General features: G+C 31.7%; 1 protein-coding gene across 3 annotated transcripts in view; it reads right to left on the bottom strand.

The window, feature by feature from the left end:
* Positions 1-19,048, bottom strand: part of CSMD3 (CUB and Sushi multiple domains 3) — a 929,671-nt gene that overhangs the window by 242,654 nt on the left and 667,969 nt on the right. For all 3 annotated transcript variants that reach the window (XM_054590414.1, XM_054590413.1, XM_054590412.1), the window contains one exon: positions 5,379-5,570. In XM_054590414.1, coding sequence (XP_054446389.1) covers positions 5,379-5,570 — 192 coding nt within the window. The remainder of the gene's footprint in view (positions 1-5,378; positions 5,571-19,048) is intronic.

The following is a 19,048-nucleotide window of genomic DNA, read 5'->3' on the forward strand; positions in this document are numbered from 1 at the left end:
AACTGAACTGCTTGTCCACCCTGATCAATCAGAATTAAATATTGTAATCAAAGTTGGGTTACATTTCTCTCTTTCCGCTGTGTCCCTGAACTTTGGCCCACCCTCAGCCTTGAGCCATCACATAACCCCCTTCTTAGAAAGGGCTGGACTCAGTACAACGTTCTCTGATCTACTGTCCCACCTGGCCGCCCTTACATCGCACTTCCCCATGCCTGGTTCTTTCTGGCCTTGTGCACGCCTCTCGATAAGGGGAAAACGCCTTTTGCCTGACAGGAGAGGTCTGTACCTCTCATGTTCACACTGATCTCCCTACCACAGTCGTCCCCGCCCCCGCTGCCCCACCCTGCGATCATTCTTTCTTAATAAAAACCTCTTTTTACTTATCTCAAATTTACTTTTTTATTTTACAAGGAATCTTTTGAAAAGCAGGTCTCATCGCATTGTTTCTTTCTTATCTATGTGCTGTATTTACCTACAGGCTGACACGATTAGTAAAGCAAGCCACCACTGGGAAAAAGGGTTTCTTCTGTTATAGTTCAAAGGAAAACAGCAAAGAATTCATGTTGAGAAACCTTATTTTTATAGTAAATTATATTTGGGGAGACACAATGACCTTTTTGGTGCTTCAGGATCTAGATGTCTTTATTTGGTCACTTTGACCTCTTGCCGTCTCGCCAGTCATTACTCGCTCCCTTGCCAGCGACACACAGGCACCTGAGCTCACCCTGGAATGACTTTTGCATTGACTTGTGCAATGGGGACTTTCCTGCCTTTGTCTTCCTCTGCCTATCTGTAGTCACCTTTAACTGTTGACTAGAGTAAATTCACTCTCTTTGTTTTTAGAACTCCTGATTTTCCTTATAGAGATCTGCCTCATCACCAAGCACTTTTTCTTTCATTTCATCTTACTATTTTGTTATTCCCCTAAGTGTCTTACCTAGTCATCCCTAATTTTCAATCTATTACATTCTTCCTAGTTAACCATATCCATTTTTTAAAATTTTCTTTGATTATGCACCAATGACTCTTTTTTTCCTATCTTTTCCATCAGATTACTCTGCTTAATTCTAGGCCACAGGCCCAAATGCACACTGGTTATCTCTACCTGTAGCCTATAGGTACATTAAACACAGAATATCCAATATATCCAAACCTCAACTCAAATGTGTTTTTTATTCTATGTTCTTTAGTTGTTTGATTAGCACTACCATCCACCTATATTTCCTAGCTAGAGATGTAAAATTCTTCTCTTTCCTTCACTGCATACTTGTATCCAATCTAACAGGGAGCACTACCAAGACTCTATTTTGTAGATCCTCATAGATATTTTTCAACCCATCCCTTCTTTCCTTGTCTACTAGCACATTTCTAGACCTGACCTTTTTACCTGCCTGCAGAATTAGTACAATGGCTTCTTGTTTCCCATGTTTCTAGTTCCCTCCAATTCATCTGTCCCCTAATAAAACACCTAATTATACTATGCACATGCACAAAAGTCTGCAGTTGTTTCACATTACCTAAAAGATAATGCCTCAGCTCTAGTAGTGTTCATAATCTAATCCCTGCAACCTTTCCACTTGAGTCAACCACTGCTCTAGACACATGATTTACACGCTCTTACCATCAAACTGCCAAGCGTTCCTGTTGCTTCCATGCATTTGCCCATACAATTTGTTTTTCCTGAAATGCCTTTTTGCCTTTCTGTATTTACATAGCTCTTATTTACATTTCAAGGTTCACTCTGCCTCGAGGAACTTTTCCTGAAAATTTCCAGTCTGGGCTCTGCTTAATCTGCCTCCAATGCACTTTGGTATCCATAGTAACCTCTGCCTATCTCCATTATTTCCCTTATGATACTTTATTTATATATCCCTTTCAGGTGTCTGAATTCATCACTAATCTATGAGATTAAGGCTGTGACTTATATGTTACTTTATCCCTGGGACTCAGTACATACTGTTCATTCAACATGTTTGTGGAACGGTTAGTGGCTCTTTGTATTGACTATGAAGATAATTAAGATGACCACAGATGAATGTGCAAATCTAATTTGTACCTATGTGTTTTGATAAAAATAATAGCATATTTTGCCTTTGATACGTGTAAAATTAATGTGATTGAAAACAATAGAAAATATGTCTAATAGCAAATGTATGTATGCATTATGCATATAAGACAGAAATAATAACAAAATGTTCCTCATGTTTATTTTCATGTGTTTAAGTTGTGGGGTTATGTGTCATATGATAGAGCACTATTTGCTTCAATTTTCCTTATTTCTCACAGGGAACATTGGTGTTTTTATTGTTAGAAGTTTTATACACATATGCATATTCATATATACACTTATGTAGGGATATCCTTTCTCATAAAATATATAGATATATCTATTGCATACATTTTTAAGTATTTTACTGGATATATTTTGTGATTATATTATTATTTGGGTATAAAACCCTCTAAAATTCTTTTAATTACATTATTTAAATTTATCAAGGTTTGTCTGATATATTTTATTGATGTAATTGATTCTGAAAATCTACAAAAGCCATTGGAATGATCAAAAACATTATCTGACATTTATACATCTCAAACACTCAGTGAGTTAAGAAAATTCTCTTTGCCTTAAATACACTAAACCTTAATACCATTTGAAAAAATGCATATTTTTAATGTATCTAATGATAAAGCATTAAGAATAAAATTATCTTTATGTCAACTAGATTTATAAATTAAATTTTCTGTTAGGTTCCATGAAATTCTGACAATATTTTTTTTTCTGATTGTAGTTTCTTGTGAGGCAATTATACAGGCAACTATTGACAACTGTTTCATAATCTTCTTAATTTTTCACCCCACTTCAGTTTTACTTGTGTTTACTGTCTGTCTCAGCAGCCCACCCGCACTAATGGCTTTGTAATTTACCTTCATATTGAATGCTGCTACTTTCCCTCTGGCAATGTCAAAGTAATCTTCACACTGTCAATTTTGTTGGAATGAATTCTATTAACTCTCTTAAAGATGATGTCCTTCTGTTTGGTACTTGCTATAAGGCTGTTTCTACATGCAAGCAAAATGCTTTATGCTCCAGGGTCTGAGACATAGACTTATGGAGTTTCTAAAAAGTTCAGGGTTTAATCTTGGGCATAGTGGTGCCAATAATGGAGTTCTGTCTTATCAGTTTCAGAGGTCAAGCTTTCTGCAGCCTTAGCAATTTTTCAGACATTTTATTTTTAGGTTATTTTCTTCCTCAGAGAAGCTCTAATGCATATCTTCTCCTCAAGCTATCTTTTCCTACCAAAAATAATATGCAGCCCATAATCCATACAAAAATCTTTCCACAATCAGCTCAATTTAAGTAAGATTTAGTGTTTAACTGTTTTTCCCCCCTAAAATTAGGACTTGCAAAAGTCATATCTACAAGTGGAATTTTATAATAACCTATCTCAAAATTCTTCCTTTGTTTTGTATCTTAGTTACTAGGATTTCAATAAAAAGCTGTTCAATATTTTAGAATTCTAAACATAAAACATATAATAGAGTCCTTTGGTTATTCTAACAAGCAGCACCTTTTTAACCCAGTCTGAGAATCACAATGAAGCAAGAAACTCTATAGTAAGTCTGTGGTGTTCTGTCGTTTGCTCTTGACACAAAGATTCTCTTTACGAGATACTCAGTTAAATTCTATTTAATTGGAATGTGACATTTTAATTTAATTGAACTTTTTTTCAGGTTAACTGAGTAATAGACAAATTTGAAATGCCATTGTTTCAGTCTTTTTTGTTCGTTTGTTTACAAATACTTATTGCTTGCTTCTATGAGTTTGTTAAAATAAATATAAATTAAGTGATATATGATGATTTAGAATCTTGCAGTGGGACATGAAAAAGTGTAAATGGAAATATAAAGTACAAAGGGAGATACAGCCAAATCTGAACTGGTTCAAGCTATGCCCTTATTATGTGCTTTAAAAAAAGTCTCTATAATATAATTTTCCTTTGACATGTGCCTCATTTTTCACAGAAGTCTAGAACTGTCTACCCATTCCCTGCCTTGTTTGAGCTATTGAATGACTTTTATTTTGTGCATCAAGTATTTTTAAAATGCCAACATATAAAATACAAAAAAAAATGTGATGTGACAATTCTGATTTTTTAGTTTCACTTCACTAGAAAGTAGCTTCACAAGAACAAGAAGCTTCCATTATGTTTTACTAAGAGAGACTCAACATTTAAGTCAATACCGACAACACATTCAGTGACTAATAAATTTTGAGTTTGCAACTGTAGTATAAAAAATTACAAAATGGGGTAAAATAAATCTAAATAATAGAGTCATTGAATTTGTCCACTATTACCATGTTTGAAAAACACTGTGAAATGATTATTTAAAATATATTTATGAGTGTGATTAAGTAAAAAAAAATAAGACTTTCTCTCTTAAATGTGCTAAATTGGTCTGTGTTAAATATTATAAGAAATACATGGATGAGCAAGCAATGGAAGTTTCTCTCAAGTTGCTTGCAGTGTAGTAAGGAAGAGAGTATGTAAAGAAATAAAATTTTGAGTAGAGAGGACATATGTTGGTCAAAATGTACTATATATAAATTTAAATGACACCAATTCTAAAGTACTTAAGCTAAAATGTTTGAGATTAAATTAGGTTGATGTAAAGAGTTAACAATGAGATTTTGAAACAAACACTATTTATCTAGTTTTCTCACTGTTTTTATTCCAAGGGTGGTATATCCCTCTAACATTTTCTCAGACCCTGCAGAGAAATAATATGCATCTTATTTTCTAGAGTCTAACGGTGTTTCAAGAATGGAACAGGAGACCAACAGCAGGTAGTTGGAAGTAGGCATGAAACAGCAACAACTCCTTAGGTCATCAAATTCAAAACTAATATTCTTTCAGAATACATAAATTGAATGAAAAAATTAAAGCTTTGGAACGCAAGCATAAGTTTCCAATAACATTTTTTCCTTAGAAGAAATAACCATTGTAAAGGCAAAATCAATATGGCCCATTTAAAGTGTAGAGTCTAAATCACTGTTTAAATATTGAAATCAGCGTATAATTGCATTTATATAGTAGATAAAGAAAGATCAGGATTTTTCAAGGGCTTTGTTTCTTAACTGTTTAAGGGCCTTAGAACCATTGAGAATCTACTAAAATTATGGATTTGTCCCTCAGGGGAAAGATAATGGTCATTTAAATATGGGTCATTGTACATTTTTTGGAGGTTCATAGACCTCTGAAATCTTAGACTTTCATATTAGAACCTGTTCTAGAACATTGCTCTTAATTAATGATACCAATGCACATTTATAACCATTCTATACTTATATAAAATTTTAATTGTTCTTTGATTCATACCTATACAGACTGGCGGGCTGGGCTGCCAGAAGTATCGATTTTCTACCTGAATGCAGGTTATTCTTTCTTCTCCCTGAAGTTCATATCCTGGGTCACACTGAAAAACAACAGTGTCCCCAGGTTCTCGGCCATCCCCATTTCGAGTTCCATTCATGGGAACACCTGGATCACGGCACGCAGTGGCAACCGAACCTGTTAAAAAGCAGAAACACACCTTTAGTTTTGATGGTACCAAAGTCAGTTCCAAAGTTCCAGACATTAGAGTTTAGAACTTTCCACATGCCTCTGCGCTTTTAGAAAATTAAAAATGCTTCAGCCAATTTTTAATGCCTACACAATAAATACTTTAAAAATATATTTGTTAAGTAATTTGTGTGCTAAATTATTTCAAGAAGGGGTATGACATTTCAGTAGCTAAATAATAGATTTACTCAGAATTATTAGATGTTCTGTAAAAGACATTGTGAAAAGGATAAAAGGAAATATGTATGCTGGGAGAACATGTCTTCGTGGAATAAATTCCACAAAGGATTCGTAGCTAAAATATATAAAGAACTCTGGAAACACATCTATGAAAAAGAAAAAAAAAAGCAGAAGAAAAAATCTAATTACAAAATAAGCAAAAAACATTTCAATGAAGAGGATTCCAGATGGCACGTGAAACGATATTCAGCGTCATTAGCCATTAGGGAAATGTAAACTAAAACCACAATGAGATATCACTGCATACCTATCAGAATGGCTAAAATAAAAAATTAGATAATACCAAATGCTGGCGAGATTCTGGAGAAAACTAAACCACTTACACATTGCTGGTGGGAATGTAAAATGATACAGCCACTCTAAAAAGCTGTATGGCAGTTTCTTGTAAAACTAAACATGGATTTACCATACAATCCAATAATTGCACTCTTCCACATTTACCCCAGAGAAATAAACACGATGTTCACATAAAACCATGAACACAGATGTTCATAGCAGCTTTATTTGCACTAGTTGAAAACTAGGAACAACGCAAAAACCTTTCAAAAGGTGAATAATTAAGCTACCTGGAAAATTCATATCACAGAAAATTACTCAGCAATAAAAAAAAATACACATGAAAACTTGAATGGATTTGAGGTAATTAGGCTGAGTGAAAACATACAGTACCAAAATGCTATGTATCGTTTGACTAAATCCATGTAATATTCTTGAAGTGACAAAATCTTAAGGATGGAAAACAGATTAGTAGTCACCAGGAGTTTGGGGGTTGAACATATACAGAGGTGACTGCATCATTAAAAGTAACATGAGGGGTTCTTGTGATGAACTGCACTGTATCTTGATGTATTGGCGGTACTTGTACAACTACATAGAGCTAAATAAACATCAGCAAGTATATTTAAAACTAGTAAAATCTAAGAAAAATCAGTGGATTGTATGTCAATTTTCTGGTTGTGATATTGTGCTATAGTTATGGAAAAGCTGTCATTGGTGTAAACTGGGTAAAAAGTATGCAGGAACTGTCTTTACTATTTCTTACAACTGCAGGTAAATCTAAAATTATCTAAAAATAAAAACTTTAAGCACATCAGTAGAGGAGAGTAGTATGAAACCATAGGATAGTAACATTTTCCTATGCACAGTATACGGCACATTTAATAATAGAGTTAACTTCAATTATTCAGGTTAATGGAAAATATTATTTTGAATTAGCACAAAGTACATTTACCCTAAAGCATATGCCAATTAAGTATCAAGACAAAGAAGCTATTAAAATATCCATTTAAACCATTATTAAATTATATTCACAAATGTAGGATTCAGCACTTGTACAAATTATTTTATAGGTTGCATATTAAAGTAATGGGAAAAATTGCTGGTTTACAGACACATAACTGATATTCACTCATTCACTCACTAACAATATACTCCAGGTATTGTGCTTGGTGCCAGACATACAAACAAGAAATGAGCAGATGCAAATAGAACTCAACAGATATCAAATTGTTTTGTATAGTGATGGTACTAACAGATTCTATTGTATATATACCTAGTATGTGGGTAGGTAGATAAGTAGACATAGATAGATAGATAGATAAACATATTAATCAGTCTGTTAATTCATCCATAAAATTTGTTATAACTTATCTCTCTAATATACATAACAAAAAAGAAACCAGAGAATCTATACACAGTGTTGTAATATCCTGACTCTCAAAGTTGTGTGAAAATTAAAAGGACCATACCAATTTAAAACTTAGAAAAGAGTGGATATTGATGGTATGTATAAAAGCAGCAACAATAACAAAAAGTGGTCATATATATTATATACATACATATACACATTTTGATTACAACTTTGGAGGAATAAAAATGTTTATTATTTCAAAGGGTTATAGTTTTTAAAAGGATTAAAAATGTAGGCTCAAATGTCATTTTACCAATCACTTAAATAAAACTAAATCCACAAATTCAGAAATCTTATAGTTTTGCTTCATTTTATTGATGAACTAGTGATTCTGAGCAATGGACTGAAATAGGGACTTTACATGTGTAATTCCTTTAATTCTTTTACCAAAACTAGGAGTCAAGTGTCATTATTGTCCTCATTTTAGAAGTGAGAAAACTAAGGTTTAGGAGGACTAACTTGTCCAATATTACAACTAGAGAGTACAGAACCAAGATCTGAAATTGTCTGCCTGATTTCAGAAACCACATCCTTAAATCTTACAATAGATTATCCTGGCCTCTTCTAGTTGTAACTGCGTGAGAGGTGCAATTTCTCCTCTCAGTTAAATAAAGTGATAAACCACATACATAAATTTTAAAAAAGGTGGAGATTATATCCATAAGTAAAAAAGCTACAGGTTGCATATATCTGAATCCTCTTTAAAAATATTTAATTCTATAGGTGTCATATATTTAAATCCTCTTTATTAATATTTAAATATAAGTAATATATTTTTGAGAGATTTATTTTTAATTGTCCATAAGACAAAAATTGAACTCATATTGGAGAATATCAAGGGTAGAGGGATAGGGTCTTGATTCTAAACTCCACATGAATTTGTTCTGTAAAACCATCTCTGTTCTTTAGGGGAGCATCCATCATGCTCACAGATTCTGGGCAATTATAACCTTTTAATATTGATCATTTTTGTAAAATGTTTTTTGTGACAAACTCAGTCATTTAGTTTTTCTTGAAGTGCTCTGGGATGGTTTCCACTAAAACTAAATCTTAGCTATAAATTGGTTTTACAATGTACAAGTGGAAAGTGATATTCTACATGCAAGATATATTTAGAATGCTTTTATTGGGAAGAAGTGACATAAATGTGAAATGTGCTACAGTTTTTAACCTGAAAAGTAGGAATAACAAAAAATTATGAGAAAACTTTATATTTTGAGGTTTCCCATGTGCTAGACTCTGTGTCTACAAGAAGGTTTAATCTTAAAAATAACATTCTCTAAAGTGAAAATGTACATAGAACAATGTTACAAACAGATCAAAATTAAAGCAGTTGGTATAATCTTGTCTTAGCTGAATTTGAGGGACAGAATGTTTTTGCTCTACTGTCAGATTTACTGTGCTGAAAGGTCTACAGTTGAACCAAGTAGCTATCATAAGCTAAGGTATCATATGTGAAATGACAGCTAATATATGTGAAAATATGCATCTGCTTTTGGGTCTGTTTAACTTGAAGAAAGAAATGGTTAATATTTATTGTTTCTTTTTCTCTTAATTAACAAACAAATTAGTAGTAAGATTTTAAAGCACAATAGAAAATGACAGCGTTTAATGAAAAACCAAAGTTTTTCCTCTTGCAATTACTTGAGTTCTAAAAGCAATTAGTTAAATACACATAGGAACAATTACTATTGTCTTATTTTCTTTCTTATTTAAAGTTTGAATACCATAATGGTTTCATTCTGTGTTTGAGGGTAGATAAAATTATAATAATTTTAATGTCAATCATTCTTGTTTTTTGTATCAAATAGAAACTGTAGCCATTGGGGGAAAAAATAGATAACCATTTACAGAGCCATCTTATCTCTCCTTGGGAATTAGGAGTGAAATAATGCTTATGTGGATAATTAAAAAAAAAGCAATTATATGATGCTGGAACTTAATAATTAGTCACATGTATTAAAACAGATTAATAATTTTTATTAAATACTTATTTTTTACTTTTGTGGAGTATACAATTCTTAAAATATATAATTCTGATTTGCATTTTTGTTGTATTTTTTTCAGGTAGATGTTTGATCATCTCTATTTTTTCCTGTTCTAAAATAAGATCTACAGTATTTTTATAGAATGAAGGCTTTTTTGGCAGGTAAGCATTTTATTTTATCAACTACTTTACACATATAATAAAAAGTATATGTCAAAAATATATCACAGGCAGAATTATTATTATTATTTATTTTCTTAATTTCTTCAGTTCAAGTTGCTTCTAATTTAATTCATGAAATGAATATCAGTATTTGTTCTATTAGGTTTAAGTCTGCCATTCATTTCTTCATTTTCCTGACATAGATATGTAAAGCAAGCAGAAATCACAACAAAGATAAAAGGTCTTAACAAACTTGCTGTCTCACCAGTAATAGTATCATGGACTGAACATTCTGGAAAATACATATAATAGGGTTATATGCTATCACATCCAAATGTAGCTTGAATTTGACATACAAAACCTTATGTCATTGATAATAAAAGATGACTTTCCTTCCTACTTTCCTTCCCCTCAAAAGGAATAGGAATTATCAAGGGGCCGGTCTTTATATAGTTGTAGATAGTGTTCCTTACACTAGCTGATTACGCAACAGAAATGATGTTAGTCATAGGGAAAGGTATATAAATAGAAGAGTATGTGAATAGTTAATATTATTAATATATAATATTTATTGAGCACTATCTTAAGAAAAACACTGTACTGTGAGCTGTATCTCATTTGATTCACAAGAAGTAGGGCTACTATTATTATCCAGATTTTTTCAATGAGAAAATTGAGGTTTAACAGGTATAAAAAACTTATCCAACATCATACACTTAGGGCAGTTAAAGTGGGAATGCAGACATGAGACCTTATTGAAGGGATATTTCTTAAGTAAAAGTGATAGACACTTCCCTATAAAAAGTGCTTAAAGTGTGGTTTATATAAACTCAAAGGATACAAATACTTAATCTCAATAATATAAAACTCAAATTATATGATTAGTTAAATTAAAATTTCTAAAATGTTATGAATCTTTAAATGTCATTTTCAAATCAAAAGAGCAACTATCTACCAGCCTATCATTTTATTGGAGTAATCTAAAAACCTGAACATTTATAAAATTTAACTTTTAGTGTAATTAATCATTCTTTTTACTAAAAAAATTACATAAATATCAACTTTATAGTCTTATCCACGGGACTGCATTAGTATACATTGTGTTAAACTGAAAAAGTCTGTGTATCTAAGAAAGAGATATATTGTACTTGTTCAACATAAAGGGAATTTAATTTAGAACAGATACCAACAAAATAATTATGACAATGATTACTCTCTCTGTTGAGAGGATATAGTATACAAAAACACTTCTCTAGAGGCTAAGTTTATACTATTAAGCTAAAACACAAAATCTTTATGAAATATTATTTCTAACAAAATGAGTTTTGCATCTGGTTATTACGATATGTTTAAAATAAATTTGTAATGACAAATTTTTGCTTTTAAAGTGGAATTTTTTTATTCTACCAAAAACAACTTGTATCCATAGCAGTTTTTTCTTAATAATTCTCATGACCCAGAATGTGAAAAAGACAGATAAGCAGAAGTAATACAGTTTCATAACTATTATTGCATATACCAGGAACAATTTTATAAGCTATGTATGTTGTTCTTATATTAATTATTGGGTTGGCCAAAAAAGTTCATTTAGTTTTCTCCATAAAATGGCTCTAGTAGCACTTTAGTTGTCTTTAACATCATTCAAAAACAATTTTGTTAGACTGTATTGTGACAGCTGTCATATCTGTGTGCATTAAAAAAATCAAAATTGGTAAATTTTTGTGTAGACATTTTAATATTGAAGATGAAAGATAATATGCAACCTTTTCTGCATATTATCTTTCATTATTTCAAAAAGGTTAAAACAAAACTGAAACACACACACAGAAAAAGAAAAGATCTGTGCACTGTATGGAGAAGGTGCTATGACTGATTGAATGTGTCAAAAGTGGTTTGTGAAGTTTCTTGCTAGAGATTTCTCCCTGGATGATGCTCCACAGTTGGGTAGACCAGTTGAAGTTGATAGCAATCAAATCAAGACATTGAGAACAATTAAAGTTATACCACGTGGGAGTTAGCTAACATACTCAAAATATCCAAATCAATAAAGCTCTTGATAATTTTAGTTAAAATGAAAAATGTGTCTTTTATTTTACAGAAAAAAACAAATGGACTTTTTGGCCAACTCAATATACAGGATCCGATAGAAGTAATGCGTGCTTGAGTATGGTGGGTAGGGTAATAATATGGGTGTAACAATTTATAGTTTTAATTTGAGCATTTCACCTAAGATGTCATATAGTGTGTATGAGTGTGATATTGCTATGTTACAGAATTACATGCAATTATTATTATTTTGTAATAAAAGATTTTGCAAAAATGGAGGTGTTATTAGTGTCAGACCCTGTATATAAGCATCTTTCTAAGCATGCATTAGAAAACAATTTATACTTTAGTTGAGAAAGCTTATATTAATGTTACCTAAATATTTTTTACATTGCCCTCAGTCTTGATCAATGATCTAAGTTCACTGAAAGAATTAATTGCAGTCATTAAATAACGTGATCTTATGAAATCAAGTTTTGCCCATTAAATTGTCCTAGGATATAAGAAAATGAGAAAATCTCTCACAATAATTAAAAAATAGCTCATTAAATAAATATTTGTGAAATAAAAAGTAAATGAAGAACAAAAGCATAATTTGTCACTTCAGTGTATGCCAAAAACTTATTTATGTTTGAATGATTTTCTGACATTGGGAAACAGTTATTTCAAGTCTGTGGTAACAACACTACTATAACCTTTTAATTTGCTTTAATCTGGATAATCTGAGGATGTTTCCAGTACAAAAGAGTACTAAGAATTACAAAAATATGACTGAATTCTTACCATTGTTATATCTCATTGATATTGTAAATATACTTATAAATTCTCATTTTATATTTATTTTCATCTAATGAAGTGTAATTTAATTGGAATTATGCAGTTTGCCTAATCCAGATTTTACAGTCCTAACAATTGCATGTATAGGTTTCAACTAAATTATAGATGACAGTTTGAACTGTTTTTCAGTGATCTTGCCTAAATTACTAGCTTGGTGACCTGAGGCAAGTAAACATTCCAGTTTTCTTACTGCATCACTTTGAATAACAGAGAATAAATACACTGAAGTCACTCATTAAGTTCTCGTGGATCTTACCTGTTCAGAAAGTTGACTCTGAATAAACGTTTTTTTATCTCAAGACCTTTCAAAAAAGATAAATCTTGAATTTCATACTGTTGAATAAGTAATGTTATCAAAAGCAGGAGACACTAGATTTTAGTCTCTACTGCAGTAAGAAAGGGAGATTAACTTGGTTGTATAAATTCTCTGAATTTTAGCTGCCTTGTCTATAATATTGGCAGAGTAATATTTTACCTGCCTGTTTTAGTATCAGATAAAATCTTAAAATTTCATTCTAACAATAACATTGTATAATTTTAAGGAAATATCAATTCTGAAATGAATTTTTAAAGATGAGTAGATTTTATTGTACTACTCACTGTGTAGTCTTTCTAACGATAAAGCAATTTTATGTGTTTTTGTAATATCAGGACACTTCAGTAAAGTTGTAGTCCAAATTTGATATTCATAAGGCCTTACATTCCCCTCTTCTAGTTTTATTGTCTTCTATTGTTGTATTGACTAAGAAATGACACTATAATCTTTACTTCACTATCTATAAGGAAATAAAGTTGGGTAACAGGAATATTTAACTGGAAGGAAATCCCATCCAGAATCAAATCAATCAGAACATATTTGAAATGCAGATGGTAACCTAGAGGTGGATTTCACCCTGGAGAATTTTGACCTTGATTGAGCCCTTGCTTTGTAGAAGATCCATCAATTCTATAAAGAATGTTCAACATCATTATTAGGCCTATACTCTGCCAGCTACTCAGCAATGTGGCTATCTTTAGAATTTCATTATGTTTCTAAGGATGTATCTAATGACATGGCAAGTCAGGTTAAAGTAGATGGCCGCACAGATTCATTCCCGTCAACTCAGGGGGGAAACAGGTGGCTCGGTGCATGGGATGCAAAAGAGACCTCAAAGTCAATGCTGCAATATACTTATAAGTATACAGAAATCTCTTTCCAAAAAAATTATATATATATATATAAATTTAATTCACCAAAAAGTTATAGTGCACCCACAATGAATAAGATATTATGCTTAATATTGGAGATGTATTTTAATAAGAGAAAACACCTCCTTATATTCATTGATTATTATGCTCCAATAAGTGCAGAGAAGTGGGAGTAAAATTACTGATATAATTCTTGTAAAATCAAAGGCATGTTAGGTTGAAGTCTGTTAAAATTACTTATACAGGAAACTGATTTCATATCTAAAGATCATAAAAAATAATATACATAAAGGACTAATTTGAGATAGGATTCTTATATTTGGAGATCACCAAAATTAATGAACAATAATCAAAGAAAAACTATATGAAATGCTTTTACACTATTTTTGACAGACCATATATATCTATATATCTATATATACACACACACACACATATACACACATATATATATATATAAAATCAGTGTGCTTTTAATTTTACATTATTTTTTTTTCTATTCAAACAGATTTATTTCACATTTACTAAGTATTAAGTACCAGGTGCAGGGCAAAATTCTGGGAAAACAAATACACACAGGATAACATCTTTGACCTTCAAAGGAACATGGTTTAATAGGAACAGCAGATGTGTACATAGCTTCCCTATAATAAAATGGATATTAAAATCAGGTGACTTTTTGCCATTCAAACTGAAATATCCTGGGAATGAAACAGGAAGCTAAAGTAACTTAAATTATGTCATTAAAATATGTAATTATTAACAGAATCGTTATTATATTGATGAACATTTCAAAAATAGTTATCTATGCAAAAGCTATTTTAAAAATAAAATAATTTCTTAAAAAATGCCATATACTTATGCAAAAGAAATATTCTTTATATAAGTTATCAAAACATTAAGAATAATGGAAGTGAAACAATCATTTGTAGTACATCCGTAATTTTTAAACATGTGTCTTAGCCATGTTTAATGCATTTTTATTCTTTTTCTGAATATTTTTCCTATATTTTTATTTTCATTAATGTTGCTATAGGTGTTTTTAATACATTTTAAATTGCTGACATGTTCAATGGATGTCTCCATGGACAATATTATTTTGAATTAAGAAAAGTTTTCCTTTATAGGTGCTGAGCTATCTGCTAAATTTTAAGCCATTTTTTAATGGTGGAAATTTTTAATTAAATTTGTTCAATAGCAATGTGTATTCACTTCAGCTTAAATATTTTTAGACACTGAAACAGATTTTCATATTGTGTTAATGACTTTACTTTCAACAGTGACAATAGTTGTAGTCAATATTTCATATTTACATTGCAGCCTTCAACATAAGAGCAATTTTGTAACTATCAGTTTGTACTTAATCCTTTCACTTTTTTCACCCAGCCCCCAACCTCCCTCCCCTCTGGCAACCTCAGTTTATTCTCTGTATCTATGAGCCTGTTTCAGTTTTGTTTGTTTACATTAAATCATATGGTATTTGTCACTGTCTGACTTATTTCACTTAGCATAATATCCTTTAGGTCCCTTCATTCTGTCACAAATGGCAAGATTTCATTCCTTTAACAGCCAATCAATATTCCAAAACACCACACTTTTTATCCAGTTGTCTATTGGTGAGCACTTGGGTTGTTTCCATACCTTAGCTAATTTAAATAATGCTGCAATGAACACAAGGGTGCATAGGTACATATGAGGTCTGTCCAGAAGATATCCAGCCATGTACTATGAAAAACAGAGACACTTACTGAAGAAGATACAAGATACAAGAAACACTGTACAGAGGACAATGATGCATCAGCCCCTTTCAAAGTAGGCACCTTGGGACCTCACACAGTTCTCCCAGTTACCATCATCTATCCCATAGTGTTTTCCCGAATCTCATCGACAATCTGAGATCTCTTCCTTTTCAAAGGTGATTTTAGTTTTGGGAAAAGCCAGAAGTCACAGGGCACCAAATGTGGGCTGTAGAGGAATCTGAATCACCTGGGTGATTTGATGTTTCACCAAAAAACTGTAAGAGATGTGATGCATGAGCGGGCATGTTACCATGATGAAGCTGTCAATCACCAGTTATCCATAGCTTCATCCTCTGAATCATCTGAATAGTTTCTGCAGAGGAATGTTCAAACTCAATGCACAATTTGATGCAGATTCATTGCTATACTCATTGAATCATTTTGAGTGTGACGGCCACATAGTACACATGTTCACTCACTGGGGTCTACTGCCTCCACTGACTAGTACAGTGAAGTCATCATTGTTCACACCTGCACCTTCCAGTCCACTTTCCTTGGGTGCAAGGTTACATTGATGTCATGTAAACCATTCTTATTATATTAACAATGGCTGGACTTTTGGGGGATAGGCCTGGTATATCTTTATGTTTATTGTTTTGGATTTCTTTATATTATTTATTGTTTCTCTCCAGAATTGCAATTGCTGAGTATGAAGGTAGTTCTATTTTTAATTTTTTGAGGAACCTCCATACTGTTTTCTACAGTGGCTGTACAAATTTGCAATCCCACCAGCAGTGCATGAGGGTTCCCTTTTCTCCACATTCTTGCCAACACTTGTCATTTGTTGATTTATTTATGATAACCATTCTGACAGGTGCAAGGTGACATCACATTGTGTTTTTCAATTTGCATTTCTCTGATGATTAGTGACGTTGGATTGTTTTCTGTTTTTTGGTTTTGAGTTGTATGAAGTTTTATAAATTGTGGGAATTAACCCCTTATGGGATATATCATTGGCAAATATCTTTTTCCATTCAGTAGGTGGTCTTTTGTTTTGTTGATGGTTTCCTTTTTTTGTGCAAAAACTTTTCAGTTTGATGTAGTCTCATTTGTTTATTTTCTTTACTTGCCCAAAGAGATATATCAGAAAATAATATTACTTAAAAATTTCAGAAATTTTACTGCCCAAGTTTTCTTCTAGGAATTTTATGCCTTCAAGACTTACAATTAACTCTTTCATCCATTTTGAGTTTATTCTTGTACATGGTGGAGGAAGGTGGTCTAGTTTCACTTCTTTTTGCATGTATCTGCTTGACTTTCTCAGGGCCATCTTTTTAAAGATTTTATTTATTTATTTTTAGAGAGAGGAAGGGAAGGAGAAAGAGGCAGAGAAACATCAATGTGTGGTTGCCTCTCTCATGCCCCCTACTGGGGACCTTGCCCACAACCTAGGAAGGGCCCTAGTCTGGGAATCTGAACCGGTGGCCCTTTGATTCACAGGTCAGCACTCAATCCACTGAGCCACATCAGCCAGGGCTCAGCACAATTTATTGACTACACCATCTTTATCTCACTGTAGGTTCTTGTCTCCTTTGTCAAATATAAATTGAGCATATAGGTGTGGGTTTATTTCTGGGCTCTCTATTTTGCTACATTGATCTATGTGTCTATTTGTATGCCAGTATCATGTTTTGTTTTGTTTTTGATGACTATAGCCTTATATCATAGTCTGATATCAGGTAATGTAATACCTCCAACTTTGTTCTTCTTTCTCAAGATTTCTCAAGGTTATTCATACGCTTTTGTGGTTCCATATAAATTTTAGGATTATTTCATCCAGTTCCATGAAAAATTCCATTTGTATATCAATATGGATTACACTAAATATATAGATTGCTTTGGGTAGTATGGACATTTTAAAGATGTTAATTCTTCCTATCCATGAGTATAGTATATGCTTCCATTTATTTACATCTCTTTCAATTTTTTTCTTCAGTGTCTCATAACTTTCCAAGTACAAATCTTTTACCTCCTTGGTTACATTTATTCCTAGGTATTTTATTTTTTGATGCAATTGTAAATGGATTTTTTAAAATTTCTTTTTCTGACAGTTCATTATTGGCATATAAATATGGAACATATTTCTAACTATTAATTTTCTATCCTCATACTGAATTCATTTATCAGTCCTATTAGCTTCTTTTGGTGAAATCTTTAGAGTTCTCTATATACAGTATCTTATCTACAAATAATGACAATTTTACTTCTTTCTTTCCAATATGGATTTCTTTTCTTTATTTTTCTTGTCTGACTACTAGAGCTAAAATTTTAATACTGTATTGATGAAAAGTGGTGAAAATGGGCAACCTTCCTGGACAAAAATATTTAATGTGTCCCTTGTCTCAGTTTTAAAAGTTGGTATATAACCGTCAACTTAAAGGTAAAAAAATGTACTGTGGTATTTACATAAATAGAAGTTAAATAGATGAAAACAGTAGCCTGAAACACAGAAGGGGAAATTTGAAATCTACTAAGGTAAGGTTCTTATATTATATGATAGATGGTATAATACCATTTGATTATATGTTTTGATAAGTTAAAATGTGTTATAAATAATAGAGCAAGTACCAAAAAATGTATAGCTAACAAGTTAATACAGGAGAACAAAATGATGGTAATAATAGGAACAAAAACAGGTGGGTCCCATAAAAATATACAGTAATAAGTTAGACAAACTCAATGATATAACTACATTAAATGTAAATTATCTAATGATTCAAAAGACTATAAAAGGGGGATATTTTCAGGCTGTAGAGAAAATTAAGACTTACTTATGTGCTATCTACTAGTTAATCTAAATAGCTATTCCAAATATTGTCTTAAAATTTGTAGGCAGTTTGTTCGTAACACAAGAATACCAAATATCAATATCTTAAAATATTAATACACTATTACCTTTAAAGTCCCAGCATCTCATGTTTTAATATCATACATACAACATTCTCAGTCAAAATATTTCATCTTTCATATAAGGCTAATAAATTATTAGTAAAAAAAACTGGCCTATTACTACAAATATGATGTTAGGAATAAATGCAGTACCAGAGAATACTTTTATTTAGGAAATAATTCCACTGAAAAGAATATGGCTATAGAAGATGGCTACTTTAGTATAATCAAGGCATTTAATATATCAAGTATTTTTAAATGACAAAGATAAAGCTAATACTTTGGCTTCAAATCACCATTTAACTATGTTTCCTATTTCAAAATATAAAATCACCCCCTCCACAGCCTATAGAATGTTAGCATGATAACAAAATAACAGTCTCATTATATTGGTATCATACCAACTTTTTGGTTGTACCAAAAAATAACCAATACCCATGTTTTCCTCTCTAAAACTTATTTTATTTTTTACCATTTATCTAAACATGTTTTATTGAAATGTAATCATGTAACACTCCCTGCTTTTTAAAAAAATGTCTTTCCGGATGTACTAAAATACTAAAAACAATATGTTTTCTGGTATGCTACA

Source organism: Pteronotus mesoamericanus, unplaced genomic scaffold (assembly GCF_021234165.1).
Source record: "Pteronotus mesoamericanus isolate MK-2021 breed Mesoamerican mustached bat unplaced genomic scaffold, CSHL_Meso_final scaffold_174, whole genome shotgun sequence".
Taxonomy (NCBI): Eukaryota; Metazoa; Chordata; class Mammalia; order Chiroptera; family Mormoopidae; genus Pteronotus; species Pteronotus mesoamericanus.